Below are 21352 nucleotides of genomic sequence, written 5' to 3' on the forward strand. Positions count from 1 at the left end.
AACCTCTCAGTGAAAAGACCCTTCATCGCCTTGAGCATAGACAAATAACGTCCATGTGCTCCCACATCCGCAACCACTGGCTGCCGCTCCTCCGCCACCACTGGTGGCACTACCTGAGCCTGAGCCGGTACCACTGGTGGTAACCGCGCTAACACCTCTGCTAGCATAGCCGCAACGTCAGTACCAGGGACTCCACCCGCTGAGGCTCCCACGCCCGAGACCCTAGCATCACCGGCCACTGGAGCATCAACACCGCCCCCTCCTGCCACACTCACGGAATCCCCTGGAACACCCCGCGACTCGCCAACACCCTCAGCTGTCACACTCTGGTCCTCGGTCTCACTAACCATTGGGACTCTGCCCCTACCACGACCACGTCCGTGTCCACGACCACGTCCGCATCCACGACCACGACCAGCCACAGCCTCACCTCTAACCATCTGCACTACCAACAGAAGGCTAAGCAAACAATTTCTATTAAAACACAGAAACATAAACTCACCATGGAATCACACAGTCGGCTCGAAGAGGATGTTCTAGGACTCCATGCCACACACAATTGATTAACTCACATAATCAATCAAGACATGGAATCCCAAACATCACAACAGAAACCTAGTGAACCCAAACCTAGAACCGTAAGGGCTCTGATACAAAAATGAAACGACCGACCTTTTTTTTAAAAAAAAAAATAAAAAATAAATATAATATAATAAATAACTACAACTAGTGGTCCCATACCCACTAGCCACCTAACCACAATCACAACCAACAGTGGAAAACAATGCCAATATCCAATAAATAATATCCAATAAATATAATATCAATAGAATAATATCCAGTCTAAATTCCAATCATAAACTGATGATCCAAACAACATAAACCAGTGAACCAACAATCCTAAGCAACATTCTAGGACTCAACTCTAGCAACCTAACAGAAGCTAGACAACCAAGCAAACCACTAGAACATCCTCCTCTTCATTGCCTTGATTTTCCACGGTCACACTTTGCCTTTACCTGCACCACAAACACATATTGCAATGCATGAGTATTTTATAAACACTAGTAAGGCAATCCTCTCATCTACTGGGCTATACACACAAGCAATAGAGTATCAATAACCAACATACAACAATCAATGAATGACAAGTAACAAACCAGGACTCGGCATCGACCGATGCCAACATGCATCGACCGATGCCAACATGCATCGACCGATGCCAAATGGGGAAGCATCGACTGACACAGAAGCTGCATCGACCGATGCAAGTGTAACTTGCATCGACCGATACCCAATCTGCATCGACCGACGCATACTCGACGTAATGCGAAAACCCTAGAGTTTTACGCGCCGTCCTCGCACTTGCATCGACCGACGCAAGATATGCATCGATCGACGCAACGTCGAGCACCATGTTTTTCCCGAGAGCTTCTCGCCGGATCTTTGTTCCTACAACCACAAAACTCGATCCCAAGCCCAAGAAAGCTTCCTAACGTCCATAGCAACAGTCTAACAAGTCTAACATCACACAACAAACAGATTAAAGAGTCTTCTAGCTTAGATAAGCCATAGTCATGCACTTACCTTTGCCACAGAAGAATCTGAACCTCTAACAAACAAGAACAAGCTCCTAGGAAGCTCCTACAACGATCCCAGCTACAGATCTCACCAAGAAACACCACAAAACTCCAGAAATCACCAAAAACGTTCAAAAACAGTTCTCTCTTTCTTTTGTTTCTCAAAAATGGCTGAAGTCGTCTAATGAGACAAAAAGAACGACTTAAGGGTTTTCCCTTCCCCTTTGCCGAAAACGCAGAGTTTGACTTAAGTCAAAACGCACGAAATTGAATCAGCATCGACCGATGCTCCTACTGCATCGATCGATGCACATCCTAAACCGGGATTCCGGTTCACGGATGTTACATTCTTAAACCAAATCGGTCCAAATCGATAATTAAATCGAACCGGTCAAACCAGAAACAATGAGTGTCGATCGATACCTCCTGTGGTGTTGATTGACACCCTCACCAAAACACCAAAAATGGTTCGCGGATGTTACATTTTTTAGTATGAATAATTCTTTTTTTTTACAGATGTGTTGAAAATCTCGACTACTTACACCCAACACAATTCAGTTGTTGCTTTTACTTGTTCTTTATTTGCTTTCAAGTCAAAACTCTACAAATACAATTCTTTTCGACTCGAAATCTATCATGTAATGCTAGCTGCTATATGCTGATTTTAAAATTTTTATTATTTTTATTTTATTTTCCAAGTTTTAATTTTAGTATGGATTTTGTTTAGTCTAATTTATATTGAGAAAATAAAAAGTGAAAGAAAAATAAGATAACATAAAAGTGGATATATTTTTAAAAAATTTATCTTACATCAAATCAAACTAAGTTAAGATAGAATAATGCAGTTAATATTATAAGATGCTACTCAAAATTTTCAATTTTATAATTATCAAGACATTAATAGTAAATTTATTACGGATTTTATTTCAAACACTACAAAATAATTAGACAAACATGTTAAGGGTTGTATTGAATCTTATATTTTTGGTGAATTGTGCTAAATTTAAGGTTACTGGAATTTAAAAAAATTAATTAAATCTAGGGGGTGTATTCAACTTGACATTTTAAATGATTTGTGTAAAATTTATAAATTCTATGTTCAATCATGGATTTCAAAAAGTCCATTAAAATTCACAGTTATTGAACTGATGATTTAAAATTTTACTTTTAAATCTACTGTTATTCAAAACAGTTTGTGGATTTAGATTTTAATAAGTTTTAAAAATTCTGGAGAATTTGAGAGGATTTGTTTATTTAAAAATACAGAAATCTGAATCTCATTATTTTAGGTGGGATTTGAAAGAATTTTACCATAAATCATATAAACTTCCCTAAAATATATCAAAATTCCAAATTTTTTAAATCCCATAAAATCCTCCAAAATTATGGTTTTCAATACATCCCCCTAGTGTCATTGAACTACTGGCTCAAAAATCTACCTTAAATCCACTATTATTGAAAACATTTTTAGGATTTGATTTTTAATGATTTTGAATGATTTGATAGGATTTCTTAAGTTAAAAATACATAAATTCATATCTCATAGTTTTATGGGAATCGAAATGTTTTACAATAAATCATACCAGCTTTCCTAAAATCATCAAAAACATAGAAAAACTCAATGAATCTCAAATCATATAAAATACTACCTACAATACACTCCCCTTAGTTTTCAATGTCAATGGATTATGAATATACACAGTAACACATAAATTAGAATCTTCTATACATTATTTCATTTAAAAATTAAATCAAAATTAAATTAAAAAGCAAAACAATTTAAGGAAACAAATTCTGTATATTTTTAGTTAAGGAAAGTTAAATATTGGTTTGGTTTAGATTTTACAATTAGAGTGAAATTATGTGTCGGTTTGGGTTTACAAATGAGGTGATTAGGGTTTAAATTTTACATTTAAAACGAAATTATATGTCGGATTGGGTTTATAAATAAAGTGGTTATTAGATTTTATAATTAAAACAAAATTATATGTTGGTTTGGGTTTACAAATGAAGTGGTTAAGGTTTAGATTTTACAATTAAAACAAAATTATATATCAGTTTAGGTTTACAAATGAGATGGTTATGGTTTAGATTACAATTAGAACGAAATTATATGTCGGTTTGGGTTTACAAATGAGATGGTTAAGGTTTAAATTTTACAATTAGAACGATATTATATGTCGGTTTGGGTTTACAAATGAGATGGTTAGGGATTAGATTTTACAATTCGAATGAAATTATATATCGGTTTGGGTTTATAAAATAGCGGTTAAGATTTTTTAATTTTATAATAATGTATACAGATTTTGTTTCCTTATTTAATAAGAAATCGAATGAATAGGTTCTTAAATATATTATAACATGTCAAATTCTCATTGGTTGAAATAAAGAGAAGTGAACAAAAGGATTCACCTTAGGAGTGAACCCAAGAATTGTTCAATAATAAGTAATGATTCTAGGCTGAAAATATCTAAAGTTTGAAACTACATCCATGAACCTGTCTACACCCATGATTTTTTATGTGTATATATAAGTGATGAACATAACTTAAACATACACTACATTATATATAATCATCTGATCCTCATCACACAATGGTACATATGAAATATAATAATGTTTAAATAAAAATTATTATGCTTTCTTTCTTTCTAACATTGATATTTGGATGTTGTAGGAAATTATAATACGCGTTGTGTTCTTGTTGACTTTATTGAATTCAGTTCTTGTAAATGGCCAAATCTATGATGTGCTTAAATTTGGTGCCAAGGGAAATGGTCTTACCGATGAATCAAAGGTATTATATTTGAAAATCTTATCTTGGAATTTACTCTATGAAAATGACTAAATTGTGTAAGTTTTCAAATCATTTTTTAACCAAAATACTATCATATGATATCCAATATATATGCATAACTATTATTAATTTATTATTCATTTTTCTATAAGATAAGAGATCATAATCGTTGTCACAAAATTTTAGTTATTGAGTAAAGAAGTCTTACACACTTGATCTTTCGATAAAACAAATAGGCTTTTGTCGAAGCATGGAAAGCTATGTGTGGTAGTGGTGGGAATCCAAAAACACTCCTTATTCCTTCAAATAAAACATTTTTACTACAACCTCTAGTGTTTCAAGGGCCTTGTAAATCTCCTTCAGTGCAAGTTAAGGTAACTATCAATATTTTGTTAAAACAAATCACTCACAACTTTATGTGAATTTAAATAAGTTTTTTAAAAAATTATGTGTAATCATTTATGCAGTTTGATGGAAAGATTGTTGCGCCGAGAGATAAAACAGCATGGTCGGACTATAAATCGTTAAGATGGGTTAGTTTTAAGGAAATAATTGGTTTAACAGTCAATGGTTCGGGGTCAATTGATGGACGTGGTTCGTCATTTTGGAAGGTGAAAAGTTTTATATATACGAAAGAGATATAGTTTTTATTTTGTTTATACAAATTATCTATATCTACTAGGATTTAACCCGCGGTATACCGCGGGACTATAATTTATAAAATTTAAAATTTATGTTGTATTTGTTTGTTATTTTGTTATTATTTTATTAATTTTTAGATTTTCTAGTTATCAATATTTATTTGATTTAACGAGAAGATTTTAATTTTTTATATATAACTTTATGTTTTTAAAATAAAAATGATTAAGTTGTTTTGATTTTTAATATAGATGTTAAAATATTATTTAGGTTTTGACCCGTGGTTCACCGCATAATTGTGTTTTTTTATGTAGAACAATATAGAGATATGTCGAAAGTAATTTTTTTTAATGTAAATACATATATAACGTGAGTAGAATATGTATGTTAATAAATTTAGAACTCATATGACAATAATTTTAAAATAGATTTTATGGGAATAAAATTTTAATAGGTAGAGTAGTTTTTGGAAAAATCAAAATGTATAGATGTTGTCAAGATTTTATGCGAATAAACGTAACAAAATTGGTTCGATTTAAGATGTTTTAGGAAATGAGTTTCTGTGCAATGTTATTTTGGGAAATTGTTTCGGAGAGTATAACACAAAATGTACTTCAAAAATGTTAATATAGATTTAATATGTGAATGTAATACTTTTATTTTTTCCATATTCAATATATGCAGCCAAGAATGTCAGCTTCTATACGGCCTACTGTGAGTTTATATCTTTCTCACTAAATTTATTCTCAATTCTTAAATAAAGATAGCTTTTTCTACATATATAATGATGTTCATGATAAATTTACTTTCCTGTTTTCTTACAGCAATTGCATTTTCAAAATTGCAATGATCTCAATATAATTGGAATAACTTCATTCAACAGTCCAAGAAACCATATAACAATTGACGAATGCAAAAGAGTTAAAATAACGAAAATTAAACTCGTAGCACCGGAAGACAGTCCTAACACTGATGGAATTAATATCTCTGAATCAAGTGATGTCGATATCTACGACACAGTAATTGAAACTGGTACATAGCTATATATCTCTCTTGCACATTCATTAATTGAAAATTTATCTGAAATGGTTTTTTGAATTTAAATCTTCTTAAAAATATATTCCAGGAGATGATTGTGTAGCTATAAATAACGGAAGTGTGAATATCAACATTAACAGGATGAATTGTGGACCGGGCCATGGAATAAGGTATATATATGTTTGATTGACGAATACCATTATATACATAATACTGAATTTTTTATTTTACAATGAATTTTATTATATATATATATATATATATATATATATGATTAAATTACAGTGTGGGAAGTCTAGGGAGAGATGGAGAAGAATCTATGGTTGAGAATATCCAAGTGACTGATTGCACCTTCGTTAGGACGGAAAATGGAGCTAGAATTAAGACATGGCCGGTAATAATTTTTTTGTTTCATTTTTCCATATTAAACTAAATAAATTATGAAAATATTGACACAGTGTTTTAAATGATATATATATCCTTTTTTTTTTAAGAATGGAAAAGGATACGCAAAAAATATATATTTTAAGGGCCTCACAATGAGAGAAACCAAAAATCCAATAATAATCGACCAAAACTATGTCGATAAAGGTCGCCTAGATGTGGAGGTAATTCATCTTATAATTATTTTTTCTATTGAATAAAAAAATATTATAATTTTAACTACAATGACTAGGCTGCGGACATATTTGTAATATTTTTTTTGTTTGTAGGAATCAGCTGTGGCAATTAGTAACGTGACATTCACAGATATTCATGGAACTTCACAACTCGATGAGATTATAAAGATTGATTGCAGTAAAGTCACATATTGCAAAGACATTGTTCTTGCTAAAATCAATATTGCTACGGTCGATGGAAATAAGCCAATTGTTGAATGCAAGAATGTGTATGGAAAGTCTATCAATGCTAGCGAGGTCAATGGTTGTTTCGGAAGATAGTATCCATTTGCATAGAAAATATGTCAGACAAATTTGCTATTTTATATAGCGAATGATATATGATTTTATATAACGATATCGAATAAAACAGTGTTATATTAAGATTATTTCAATATAGTCAGGAGCTAGTTTATAATAGCGAGATTCTCAAAAATAGCATCAATTAAAGTTTTTAGTCCAAAATTAGCACACATTCTTAAGTGTTCCAAAATTAGCACAAAATCTTATTAATAAAATATTAATAATATTAAAACAGAGTCAAAATCCAAATCATGAAATTGCAGCCACCGTGTGTTCTCTCTCTCACTTTTCCTTGTCTCTGATTCCAAACCCAGTCTCAGATGTTGTTCCACCGATGAACCCAATCAAATCTGAATCGAAGGTGATCATGAAATCAAAGTAAGTGAAACCATCAATTAGACACCGCAGAGGAGCCCAAGCATCGTTAATATTCAACTCCAATGAATTTAATTCCGGTAAAAGTTGCATAATCGATGAGAGAGGAGAAGAGGAAGCTCGGTTTTTCGGTGCTAGGTATTTTTCCTTCTCTTGTTTGTTTCATTCTTCTATTTATCACCCTCCATTGCCACAATCCTCTACACTTTTGTTTGATGTGAGTCTTGGTTTTAGAGAGTTCTTTAGTGGTAGTTCTAATGTTAGTGATGGTGAAATTGAATCTGAAGATTATAATGTTGTTATTGATGAAATTGGGGTCAGTGGTGTTGAATCGAGTACTAATCTCGAACAAGTAGAAAACGATCTGATCAAAGTGCTATGCAATTATGTTCTTTTGTTGGGCTGCAGAGAAACCATGGTTAGCTCATGATTCAAGAACCTGCAATTTTTATGTTGTATTACCTGTTGGACTGCATAGAAACTCCATGATGAGTATTGTAGCAAAGACTAGACAGTTTGATGGATTCGGTTCTCTAAGAGATGGGTACGTAAAGTCTAGTCTTTGGATACAATTCTGTAAAATGTTTAAGCCACGGTTTTGTGAAATGTTACTAGAAGAGGTATGAAATGACTTAAAAGTTATCATTTTTTTATGTTTGGCCATAGCTGATACTAGGATTTTTGTGTCTCCTAGTAGGTCTCAATTAACCTTATGCGTTGTAATACTTAAGGTGTCAATCCAGTTGGGAAGGTTCACTATCACTCAAGATGCAATCAAGAAGTCACAAGTTAAGCCAATTCAAAAGAGTGTTTTTTCTAACAATCTTAGAGTGATTAAAATGCAAAACCGAAATGAGTAACAGAACTAGAAACAAGAATGCATGACACAAAGCGAAAATGAATAAAAACATAAACGAGTCTAAGCATGAACTAAAAAGCAAGAAACGAAACTGTTCCAGGAATGTAATAAAAATCAGAAAGAAAGAAGTCCTAAGGATGGGGTAATTGATGTCGGTGGGGTATCCTAGTCTACAGAGTGTTTAACATACCACAAGCAAACTATCCCTAAACAATGAACATCACAACCTAGCTAATCCAATCTCTTGGCAAAAGCTACTCAGACTCAACCACTTCCATACCTAGCTCTCGCTAGAGGATCATGGTCGAGCAGGCATTACAAACAAGTTCATTCATGTCAACAAACATCCTAGACAACTAATCTCTTAGGCTAGGAACGTAAGTCTCTGGCACTACTTGGTCAGACATTTCATCAAACACCTTTTGGGTGTGGAAATGTCTCAAACCTAGTCCCAATTGATCAGAGAAAAACTAGTATTTCTTACTCTAGTCCAGAAGGGAATCCTGCAATCAACGCTTAAACACTCTACATCCTAAGATCCTCCACCTAATCTATCCCATCCTCAAGAACTAACACACTACTCAGATCCGAAAATCATAGTCAAAGATGCAAACATAGAAAACATTGAACCAAGCATTCTTAGATAGATTAAAGTGTGAAGAACAACTTTGTATAAGAAATCAAATCAAAATACTGAATAAATTCAAAGATATTGGGATACAAGATCAGAGTATGGTTTTGGTGGCTAGGGAAACCTTACAAAAGAAAACGAGATAAAAACTAAGATGTCTTCAGCCAAGACTTAACAAAATGTATTTATAGTAAAAATATGTAAATCCCTAAAACTTAAAACGAAAAGGTGAAGCGTCGGTTTGGGAATCTCCTGAAGCGCGTAAGACGGAACGTCTTCCTAACATGTGCGGTCGAGTCGCGTGTCGTCTCTCCCTAGAGTGAGGTCGAGTGGAGTGAGTAGGAGTGGCTCCAGTGGTGTGAGTGAAAATGGCTCGAGCTGGGTGTATATGCATCCACTAAAACGATGATAACTCTTGAACCACACCTCCGATTGGCTTGAAATAAACGGCATTGGAAAGATGACTCAATTCTCTACAACTTTGATGAAGACGTCAAAAGCTGAATCCCTAGACCGGTGGCTCGAGTGATGGCTCGATTGTGGAAGTGAGGAGTAGCTCGATTGTGGAAGTGAGGAGGGCTCGATTGCGGAAGTGAGGAGGGCTCGATTGCAGAAGTGAGGAGTAGCTCGATTGTGGAAGTGAGGAGGGCTCGATTGCGGAAGTGAGGAGTAGCTCGATTGTGGAAGTGAGGAGTAGCTCGATTGTGGAAGTGAGGAGGGTTCAATTGCGGAGGTTGAGCATGGCTCGATCCTCTGCGCTTCCAACGTCTCCTAGACACCTGAAAAACTCCGAAATGCGCAATGTATGCAAGGATGATGCAGAAACTTCCTAAACATGCAAAATGTACGAAAGAGGTTCTAAAATGATGCAAAACAACTAGTTGTCCTAGCTAAATGCATGACAAATACACACTAAGGAGATGCAAAATATAGACATATCAATAGCTAAATGTCTATAATTTATTTTAAACCATGTAACTCTTGTTCTATTTTGTTTTTTCCTGTGAAGAAATTTATTGAGTTGCTGAGATAAGGAACACATGAGGCTGCAATTGCTTACTTGAGGACTTGTGTTGCTCTTTGTGCTCTTGATGCTTACCTGGTACTGGAAAATTACATCCCTTCTTATATTATATTGTCTTTTTTTTTCTTTGTACCCTAATCTTATGTTTTCTTAGATTCTCGATCTCATTATTAGTATCTTATGCTTTTTTTAAGGTGGTCTTGCACATACTGTTGTTTGTTAATATGTTCTGGCCTTTTTCGTTTTCACGTATGCTCTAAGCTATATAGTTCTTACTTTGATCTTATGGAAATTCAGGAAGGATTCAACAAAATTCAGGAAAGTTTCTTTGAACTTCAGGATGACCTTCATAAAAAATTTAGATTTCAGGATCAACACAAGGATGGATTATCAGAGAACACTAAAGATTTTTTTTTGGCTTCATGGTTTTTCTTCATTTGTTGTATGTTGGTGTTTAGTTTACTACTAGTTTTAGGACTGAGTAAACATCTTCATGATTTCTCAAGTCTTGATCGTTTTTCAACATGTTGTTGCTTACTTACATGTTTTATTTTTTGAACAAGGGATAGTTCAGCTCTTGTTTGCTCATATGAATGAGTTACTAGTAAAACACTCACGTAATTAAGGGCGAGCGGTGCTAAGAAGATACAAGATTTAAAGCTTCAGTTGACATCAACAAGGAATTGGTGCATAATGAGATTAAATTATTTACCATTTAATTCTTTGTATTCATATGGTATTTGTTTTATCATTAGACTTTTGGATGGTTTTCACTACAATACTTGTTTTAAAACATATTCAAGAAGATTTTTTTAATTAAAGATTGGGATATTTTGCTAGGTATCTATTTTTTCACCAGGAAACATATAAGAAAGGTCTGAATCAAATGTTCAGGAAGGATTCTCAAATATTTAGGAATGATTTCTCGAATTTCAAGAAGGCCTTCATACAAAAAAAACACTCTGTTTTAAAAGTTTAGGAAGGATGTAATAATATTCATGAATGACTCCTTGCAATTCAGGAGGATCTTCATGAAATAATGTCTAAGGATATTATATGAAGATTACATATTTAAAGTGTTTTCTGAATAAATTTCATAATGGTTGAAAACAATTAAGGAATGATTCACTTGTATTCTTGAGGAATTCAATAATAGTAATTAGCCTATATATTGTCATATAAAATGTTTTAGAAAAGATTCAATAATATTCATGAAGAACTCCTTTAAATTCAGGAAGACCTTCATGAAAAAGTGTTAATTCTATCTCTGAAGCCATCAACGACCTTTTTTTTCTATTTCATACTGAGACAACAAACACCGATCCACAATTACAATCTCAATAAAAGACACACATGTATACACTGGTAAAAAAATCGAAACAAAAGGATTCCAATTTTATTAAGATCAAACTGAGAGCAAAAACAACAACAAAAAACTAAGAAATAACAAGCACTGTAACATCCGCGAACCAATTTTTAAAGTTTTGGTGTGGGTGTCGATCGACACCCTTGGTGTATCGATCGACACCATGTTTTCTGGTTTGGTCCGGTTCATTTTAATTGTTGTTTGGTTCGGTTTAGTTCAAGGAAAATCCCTAAATCGTGTTATAAGTGGAGAAGCGACAAATTAAGGGTTTTAGGGTGTCTTGTCGCTGTTTTCAGAGATAGAGAGAGAGGAGAGAGCCTATTGTGGTGTGAAAGAGATTAAAGGAGAAATATCAGAATCGTTAGGGTTTGGGAGGAAACAGTTTCGGCATATCAAATCGTTCTCAAAGGTAATGAAATTTGGTAGGTTTATTCCCAAGTCTTTCATCGTCATTCGCCTTTTTACAGAAGTAGATTTGGATTTAAACTCGATGAGTTATTGGCAGTTTGGTGAGACACATTTTCTCAGACGCGAGTTGGGACCATCGGAGATTGTAACTGAGATCGTGGTCTCGTGTGGTGTCTGATCGTGTTGAAATGTTTTGGAAAGCTTCGTGACGTCTAGGGATAGCTTTTCACCGGAGCGATTTGATAGTTAACGGTTGGTTTTTATTTTAGGGTTTCGTCTTTGAGACTGTTTTTTTCTGATGTTTCTGTCCAGTTTTGGTAGTCGTTTTTGGTTGTGTGGCTTGTTGTAGGGCGTTTCTGGGCTGTTTCAGACGTTAGGAGGGTCTCAACTGGTTGTATTGGTTGTTATAATCAGTTGATAAGGTGAGTGCTTGACCATGGTTGATCTAAGCATGAGATCTCTCTTGTTTGGGTGTTTTCTTTGCTGATTGTGTTGTTTTGTTGCTTGGGTTCGTTGCTTTTGTGATTCCCAGTGATTTCCGAGGTAATTGGGTGAGTTTGAGACGGATTCGAGATGATTTGGAAGGGAGTTCGACGTTCGTGTTCGCGCAGATCGTGTCTGCAGAAGAGGCATCGGTCGACACTGTTTAGCATCGGTCGACACCATTGTTTGTAGTATCGATCGACACCGTGAGGCATCGGTCGACACTGGTCTCAGCCGAGACTTGTTTTCCTGGTTTGATGTATTGTTGTGTGTTGTTTGTTTTGCTTAAACATGAGGGTCTCATATGCTTGTGTGTATAACCTAGTAGATGGGAGGACGGCCTCACTAAGTATTTATGATAATACTTACGCATCTCAATTGTTGTTTGTGGTGTGCAGGTAAAGGCAAAAGTGTGATCGTGGAATCATGGCGATGAGGAGGAGGATGATCTAGGGTCTCGTTTGTGTGTTATTGGATTTGTTGGTTATGTTGTTGGAACCTTGGTTAGTGTTATGGTAGGTTGCCGGATAGAATGGTTAGGATTGTTATTGTATTGATGATTTGTTGGTTTTGTATTATTGGTATGTTTCTGTTGTGCTTAATGTTATTGCTGGTTTAATGTTGAGTTGTGGTTTGGGTTGGTTAATTAAGTAGTATGGGATGCTTAATTATATATTGTTTTTAATTAGTAAAAAAAAAAAGGGATCGGGTTGTTTTATTTTTGTATTAGAGCCCTTACGGTTCTAGGTTTGGGTTCACTAGGCTTTGTGCTGTAGATGTTTGGGATTTGCATGCTTGAATTGATTATGTGAGTTAGTCAATTGTGTGTGGCATGGAGTCTTAGAACATCCTCTTCGAGCCTTCAATGAGATTCCATGGTGAGTTATTGTTATGTTTCTTTGTGTGGTATTGATTTGTTTTCTGCTTGTTAGCCTCTGCTCTTGGAAGTTCAGTGGTTAAGGTGTTTGAGTAGTTGGTCGTGGACGGGGACATGGTCGTGGTCATTGTCGGGCGGGTCCCGAGGCCAGCGAGTGTGTGGTCCAGAGTTCCACAAGGAGGTACGTCAGAGGGTCGCAAGCGTATCAGGAGGGACCAGAGGGGATTAGCCGGTGAGCGTGCCGGGGGTGCTGGGAACCCAGGTGTGGGGTTGCAGCAGGTGGAGCCCAGGGTCGAGATGATCGCTTGGCGGATCTGTTAGCGTGCTGTTGGAGCGGTTACCGAGAGGGGTACCAGTGTAGGCTCCAGTTGTGCCGCATGTGGCGGGGTGCAGTCGAGGGCTGCGGATGTTGAGGACTTTCCACCTTATGTTAAGAGGATGGAGCGGTTGTAGATGACCGGTATGAGATTATTCTCAAGAGGTATCGGGCCTAGAGAGGCGGATAGGTGGACATATGCAGTTGGAGCAGATACTTCTCTGCTTGGTGGTTAATCCAGTTGGATATAAGTTGAGTGGGCAGGTGTAACATTGCAATGTTATACTCGGACCACAGGAGGTAGTTGTGTCGAGAGATGTTTATAGTCGTTAAGGATTGTTGCTCCTGAGGGGATGGTGATTCCCCTGAATACCGATAGCTCGAGGGGCTGAGGGCTCCGAGAGTGGCAGAGGGGATGTTGTTCTCCTGAGGGGATGAGTAGTTCCCCTAATACCGAGATCTTGAGGATTGTGGTCCAAGAGTGAGAGGGTATAACTCGAAGACGCTGGTCTGAGAGTGAGATCGGTATGACTCGAAGGTTGCGACCTAAGAGTGGAAGAGTTGGGAGCAAGAAATTCCTAGGACGTGAGTATAAACATAACGATTGAATGTAGACCTTGAGAGATTGACGGTGGTTTAATCTCGGGTTTTTGAATGTGTTGACTTTTGGGACAAGGTTTTATGACCATAGCGTTTATGAATGTTTGGCTGTGTGCCAGGATTGTGAGGCCGGTGGTGTCGGAGTCCCGGGAAGGGGAGTTACAGCAGGATTGAGCCGGGAGAGGCATGTTTGCCAGATACATAAGTTCACGAAAAGCCTTCATGGCAGGATAAACTAATCGTTGTAACGATGCTGGATGAAGTTCATTGGAGTTGGACAGGGTTGCTAGATCCAAGGTTTTGGTAAACTTGTTGGAGGGAATAAGTCAAGTGGTTTGAGTTAGCTGCCTGCAAAGCATTTGACGCGGTGAATCAGAATATACGAACGTATGGTACTTGTTTGTTTTATTACGCTCGTATTGATGATTTACTGTGGAGAATTGCCAAGTGGAAAAGCTATTTCTGGAATAAGTTATCTTGGGGAAGTTTCCCTAAGTGGCAAGTTAATAGAGGTTCTTGGACGAACAAGAGGGTTGATATTTAGGTGGCGGCGAGTTGATGTCGGCATACTTGAGTATTTGTTTAGTTGAGCTGAGGAAGCAACTAGAGGATTTATGGAGCAAGGGATTTATACGTTCTAGTGTATCACAGTGGAGAGCACTGGTGTTATTTATTAAGAAGAAGGATGGGAGTTTCCGCTTGTGCATTGACTAATGGGGTTTGAACCGGGTCACTGTCAAGAACAAGTACCCTCTTCCCAGGATTGATGAGTTGTTGAATCAGCTGGGAGGTGCTACTCGGTTCTCTAAGGTAGATCTGGCGTCGGGTTATCATCAGATACCGATAGATGAGGCAGATGTGAGGAAGACTGCTTTCAGGACGAGGTATGGGCACTATGAGTTTGTGGTGATGCTTTTCGGATTGACTAACGCGCCAGCAGCGTTTATGAGATTGATGAACAGTGTGTTTCAAGAGTTTCTGGATGTATCTGTCATCATTTTCATCGACGCTATCCTGGTTTATTCTAAGAGTCCTGAGGTGCATGTAGTGCATTTGAGGGCAGTTATGGACAAGCTGCGGAAGCAGAAGTTGTTTGCTAAGTGGAGCAAGTACAGTTTCTAGCAGCGTGAGATGGGCTTTCTGGGTCACATTGTTTCTGCATAGTGAGTTTCTGTAGATCCGGAGAAGATTCAGGCTATCAGGGGTTGGCCTAGACAACAGAATGTCACTAAGATCAGGAGTTTACTTGGTTTGATAGGTTACTACAGGACCATGAGATGAAGTCTCTGGTAGGAGAGGTCAGTGCGTTGAGCTTGTGTGTGGTTCCTCGAGAACCATTGGGTTAGGAGGCGGCTTATGGAGCGGATCTTCTGAGCAGGGTGTGGTTGGTTCAGGAGAAGGATTTGGGGCTGGTGAATGTCTCTAAGGATGTTGATTCAGAGTATCAGGTCTCAACTAATGGTACTATCTTGGTGCACGGTTGGATTTGTGTGCCCAAGGATGAGGATTTGAGATAGGAGATCTTGAGGGAGGCTCATGCGAGCATGTTTTTCTATTCATCCAGGAGCGACTAGGATGTACCGTGATCTCAAGAGGTACTATCATTAGGTCGGGATGAAGAAGGTTGTAGCTAGTTGGGTCGCGAGGTGCGACGTGTGTCAGCTGGTGAAGGCTGAGCATCAGGTTCCAAGCGGATTACTAAAGAGTCTACCCATTTCAGAGTGGAAGTGGGATATGATCACGATGGATTTTGTGGTAGGATTGCCAGTGTCACGAATTTTTGATGTTATTTGGGTCATTGTGGACCGGTTGACTAAGTCAGCATATTTTCTATCCATTAAGAAGATTGATGGAGCAGCGGTCTTGGCTAAGAAGTATGTGAGAGAGATAGTCAGATTGCATGGGGTGCCAGCGAGCATTGTGTTTGACAGGGATTCTAAGTTCACTTCGGTGTTCTGGAAGGTATTTCAGGCAGAGATGGGCACTAAGGTGCATATGAGTACAGCTTATCATTCCCAGACAGATGGACAGTCTGAGAGGACGATCCAGACGCTGGAGGATTTGTGTGTTGGATTGGGGTGGCCATTGGGCAGATCACCTGAACCTGGTAGAGTTTGCTTACAACAACAGTTATCAGGCAAGTATTAAGATGGCTCCTTATAAGGCTTTGTATGGGAGACCATGTCGTACATCGTTATGTTGGACTCAGGTGGGGGAGAGGAGCATATATGGTGCGGATTTTGTTCAGGAGACCTCAGAGAAGATTCGGGTTCTGAGGCTGAACATGAGGGAGGCTCAGGATCGGCAGAAGAGCTATGCTGATAAGAGGAGAAAGGATCTTGAGTTTCAGGTTGACGATAGAGTGTACCTCAAGATGGCTATGTTGCGGGGTCCGAACAGGTCATTGTCAGAGACTAAGTTGAGTCCGAGGTACATGGGTCCGTGCAGAGTGGTTGAGCGGGTGGGACCAGTGGCATATCGGCTGGAGTTGCTTGAGGTTATGCGTGCGTTCCACAAGGTATTTCATGTGTCGATGCTGAGGAAGTGTCTTCACGAGGGTGACAGCTGTCGCCTAAGATTCTTGAGGATCTTCAGCCCAACATGACGTTGGAGGCGAGACCGTTGAGGGTACTCGGGAGGAGAGTCAAGGAACTTCGGAAGAAGAAGATTCCTTTGATGAGAGTCTTGTAGGACTGTGATGGAGTAGAGGAGCAGACTTGGGAGCCTGAGGCGAGGATGAAGGCAAGGTTTAAGAAGTGGTTTGAGAAGCAGGCCGCGACTTGAGCTTGTCTAGCCGGGTCTGAGTTGTAGTCCGTGGCTGGAGCGGGTACGGAGTATTCCAGCCCATGTCTCTTGATACTTGGTCGCTTAGGGGTGGTTGGTTGGGCGACTCAGTACTAAGATGAGGTGGTGCTCAGAATGCGGGTTGATGGATTGGATTGTTGTATCTTATTGTTTATGTTGTATTTTCGTTGAGATTAATAAGATGAGTATTTTCCTTCATGTTTGACTGTTGTCGTCATGGGAAAAAGAGAAATAGCTCGGGTTTCTATTTTTGGAAGTTTCCATAAATAGAAAGTTTCCACAAAAGAAAAGTTTCCAGAATTAGAAAGTTTCTAAAAGGGGAATTTTTGTGGGAAGTGTTGAGGTAGATCTAGCCGGGAGATACTCGATGGCATCAGGTTTGTTTTGCTCAAGGCCATGTGGGCCCAACTCATGTGATACCGATAGCTCGATGGACTTTGTGGCCAGAGAGTGGGAGTGGTATGAGGCTTCGGATGACGATCCGAGAGCGTGCTTGAGGGTGACGACCCAAGAGCGGGATATTTGAGACTCCCTGGATACCGTAGCTGTGAGCCGCGGCTTGGCAGTGAGCCGGTATGTTTCGAGGGTTGCGACCCGAGAGCGGGGGGAGTGTGTGTGAGTGACTTCCTGGATGCCGTAGTTTAAGGCGGTTGGCCTGATAGCGAGCCGGCATGATTCGTTGGTTGCGACCACGGACGGGGGAAGCACTGAGTTGTGAGCAAATAGTGTCTTTGATGCGAGTATATTGGCTAGAGGGAGACCTCATGGTTCAGTCGGAGGTGTGCGGGCTGTTGCGACAGTGCACGGGAAACCTTGGCTGACGGTATTTAGTCCGGTCGGGGACGTGCGGGCTGTGTTGACGGTGGCACGGAGGTCCTTGACAGTTTGACGGTTTTGCGGGATTTTTTGGACGAATCCTTGTTGGTGGGGGAGAATTGTAACATCCGCGAACCAATTTTTAAGGTTTTGGTGTGGGTGTCGATCGACACCCTTGGTGTATCGATCGACACCATGTTTTCTGGTTTGGTCCGGTTCGTTTTAATTGCTGTTTGGTTCGGTTTGGTTCAAGGAAAATCCTTAAATCGTGTTATAAGTGGAGAAGCGACAAATTAAGGGTTTTAGGGTGTCTTGTCGCCGTTTTCAGAGATAGAGAGAGAGGAGAGAGCCTATTGTGGTGTGAAGGAGATTAAAGGAGAAAGATCAGAATCGTTAGGGTTTGGGAGGAAACAGTTTCGGCATATCAAATCGTTCTCAAAGGTAATGAAATTTGGTAGGTTTATTCCCAAGTCTTTCATCGTCATTCGCCTTTTTACAGAAGTAGATTTGGATTTAAACTCGATGAGTTATTGGCAGTTTCGTGAGACACGTTTTCTCAGACGCGAGTTGGGACTATCGGAGATTGTAACTGAGATCGTGGTCTCGTGTGGTGCCTGATCGTGTTGAAATTTTGTGGGAAGCTTCGCGACGTCTAGGGATAGCTTTTCACCGGAGCGATTTGATAGTTAACGGTTGGTTTTTATTTTAGGGTTTCGTCTTTGAGACTGTTCTTTTCCGATGTTTCTGTCCAGTTTTGCTATAAGTCGTTTTTGGTTGTGTGGCTTGTTGTAGGGTGTTTCTGGGCTGTTTCAGACGTTAGGAGGGTCTCAACTGGTTGTATTGGTTGTTATAATCAGTTGATAAGGTGAGTGCTTGACCATGGTTGATCTAAGCATGAGATCTCTCTTGTTTGGGTGTTTTCTTTGCTGTTTGTGTTGTTTTGTTGCTTGGGTTCGTTGCTTTTGTGATTCCCAGTGATTTCCGAGGTAATTGGGTGAGTTTGAGACGGATTCGAGATGATTTGGAAGGGGAGTTCGACGTTCGTGTTCGCGCAGATCGTGTCTGCAGAAGAGGCATCGGTCGACACTGTTTAGCATCGGTCGACACCATTGTTTGTAGTATCGATCGACACCGTGAGGCATCGGTCGACACTGGTCTCAGCCGAGACTTGTTTTCCTGGTTTAATGTATTGTTGTGTGTTGTTTGTTTTGCTTAAACATGAGGGTCTCAAATGCTTGTGTGTATAACCTAGTAGATGGGAGGACGGCCTCACTAAGTATTTATGATAATACTTACGCATCTCAATTGTTGTTTGTGGTGTGCAGGTAAAGGCAAAAGTGTGATCGTGGAATCATGGCGATGAGGAGGAGGATGATCTAGGGTCTCGTTTGTGTGTTATTGGATTTGTTGGTTATGTTGTTGGAACCTTGGTTAGTGTTATGGTAGGTTGCCGGATAGAATGGTTAGGAATGTTATTGTATTGATGATTTGTTGGTTTTGTATTATTGGTATGTTTCCGCTATGCTTAATGTTATTGCTGGTTTAATGTTGAGTTGTGGTTTGGGTTGGTTAATTAAGTAGTATGGAATGCTTAATTATATATTGTTTTTAATTATTAAAAAAAAAAGGAGGTCGGGTTGTTTTAAGCACCCACAAAACCAAATCATTGGAGACAATATAGAATTGCAGATCCTTAATCTGATTCAAAAATTAATCAGTCCAACTTTGAAGTAAACAGAAAAATCAAAGATTAAGGAAAGTAAAGATGAATATTAAACTGTGACTCACGAAGATGCGTTGAATAGACAAATCAATGATGGAACAGAGATGGTAGAATTGGGGTTCCGATGACAAGGAACGGTGGAGGAAGTTGTCTTCGGCGACGAGAACACGACAACGGCGAGAGATCGTTGATATTATAGAAATGAAGATCTCAGATCGGAAGATCCATCACAAGCTTCATCGGATTAAAGTAAAACAGATCGTGAGTTCGTTTTTTATCCTTAAATTTTGTTATTTAATTTAATTAATCAATATTAAGAAATGCTAGATTATGAATATTTAAGCGTGTGTGCTACATTTGGAACAAAAACCTAAAGTAGTGCTATCCTAAGGTATTTCTCTTTATTATAATATAGATATGTATATTTCTATTATGTAGATATGTGATTTACTCATTTTTTATGCTATCCTTTATCAAGAAAATAATTGAAACTATTTAATATGTGTTAAAATCTCAGCAATTAATTGAACATGCATGTGGTTATTGTGTTAATTAATAATTACAGTTTTGACACGTCTATAAATTTGGTGAGAGGTTCAAACTTTATAAATAAGATTAACAAGTTTTCCACAGGAAAGTGAAATTCAAATCCTTTTCTAAATGTATTTTTGCAGCAATTTTTTCTCAAAAATCGGTTTTGGAAAATTTTTACATTTAATGCATTGACTTTAATATTAGTTACAAAAATTTTAAAAATTAATTATAGGTAAGTTTTAGAAAAATAAGGAAATCTTTCTACCTCATTCAAACATAAATATATGATTCCTTTCATTTTTATTTGAATTTATATTTAAATTATCTTGAATTATTCTATAATACATTTAGTTAATAAAAATTGTGATATTTCCCTGCATGTGATGTAATACAAATTTTTTAAAACGGACATATATTACTCAATTTACGGGTCCAATATCCCACATCGCCTAAAAAGTTGGGCAATGGTTCAGAGTCATACTATAAAAAAGACCAAAATGATTCATAATACAAAAAGCTTGATTTATCAGGCATTCAAACTTAAAAAAACTTTTATTTGGTTTATTCTTATTCTTTATTTTAAAGATTTTTAAAAAGTTAAATATTATAAATATTTCTTTTTTTTTTGTCAACTATTATAAATATTTCTATTTTATAAAAATTATATGTATTATAAATATTTATATTTTTTAGAAAGTTAAACTTTATCAAATGTTAAAAATATTAATAATATTTAAACATTTATGAAGTTTCAAATTTATAAAGTTTAAATATTATAAATATTTTAACTTTTAAAAAAGTTAGAAGACCTTTAAAATATTAATAATATATTTAAACTCTTACGAAACTTTAAATATGAAAAATACTCAACTGTTTTAAGAATTCTAAGTATTATAAATATTTAAACTTTATAGGAAGCGTCAATCTTATAAAATGTAAATGGTTACAATCTTAATAAAATAACATATCAACTCAATCTAATATTTATGATACAAAACAATAAATATGAAAAGTTAAAATGATATAGTGTGAGTTAAAATATCTCGGAACAAAGTTATATAGCGGGACAGATTTGTCGATATTTATATAAATTTAAAATATCATTAATTTGGTGCTACACGGGTAAAACATCATTTCATTATTTTGTTAACACTATCGGTATCAGAGAATAGACATATATAATTAAATTGATTAATAAATATTATGTAAAAAATAAATTATATTGCGATATTATATGGTTTAAACTTAAACCATAAAATTAACAATTATTATATAATTATAACATATTTAACCAACAAATATAATTTATAATTTAAATGTTATAGTTATAAAGAATTTGCCCATAAAACAATTATTTTTGGAATATTTTCGAAATTATTTTTTCTTTTGGTAAAGATATTTTCAAAATTCTAACTTCAAAGAACAAGAAAAAGAAGAATTGAAAACGAGAGGGCGATTGCGATGGCGTTTGGATCTAGTTCTTGAATGAAGGATTCCGGTGAGGATGGGAGACGGAGAG

The 21352-nt window shown here is 37.1% G+C and overlaps 1 protein-coding gene across 1 annotated transcript; it reads left to right on the forward strand.

The window, feature by feature from the left end:
• Positions 1-4135: 4135 nt before the first annotated feature.
• On the forward strand, positions 4136-7108 carry LOC104715425 (putative polygalacturonase At3g15720). Its single transcript, XM_019229992.2, has 10 exons — positions 4136-4177; positions 4258-4377; positions 4614-4751; positions 4845-4988; positions 5701-5730; positions 5841-6048; positions 6143-6224; positions 6340-6448; positions 6549-6662; positions 6768-7108. Exons 1-10 carry the CDS (start codon positions 4175-4177, stop codon positions 6993-6995), a joined length of 1176 nt encoding a protein of 391 aa, XP_019085537.2. The 5' UTR covers positions 4136-4174; the 3' UTR covers positions 6996-7108.
• The last annotated feature ends 14244 nt before the right edge of the window (positions 7109-21352 follow it).

This window comes from Camelina sativa, chromosome 9 (assembly GCF_030686135.1).
Source record: "Camelina sativa cultivar CO46 ecotype springtype chromosome 9, ASM3068613v1".
Classification (NCBI taxonomy): Eukaryota; Viridiplantae; Streptophyta; class Magnoliopsida; order Brassicales; family Brassicaceae; genus Camelina; species Camelina sativa.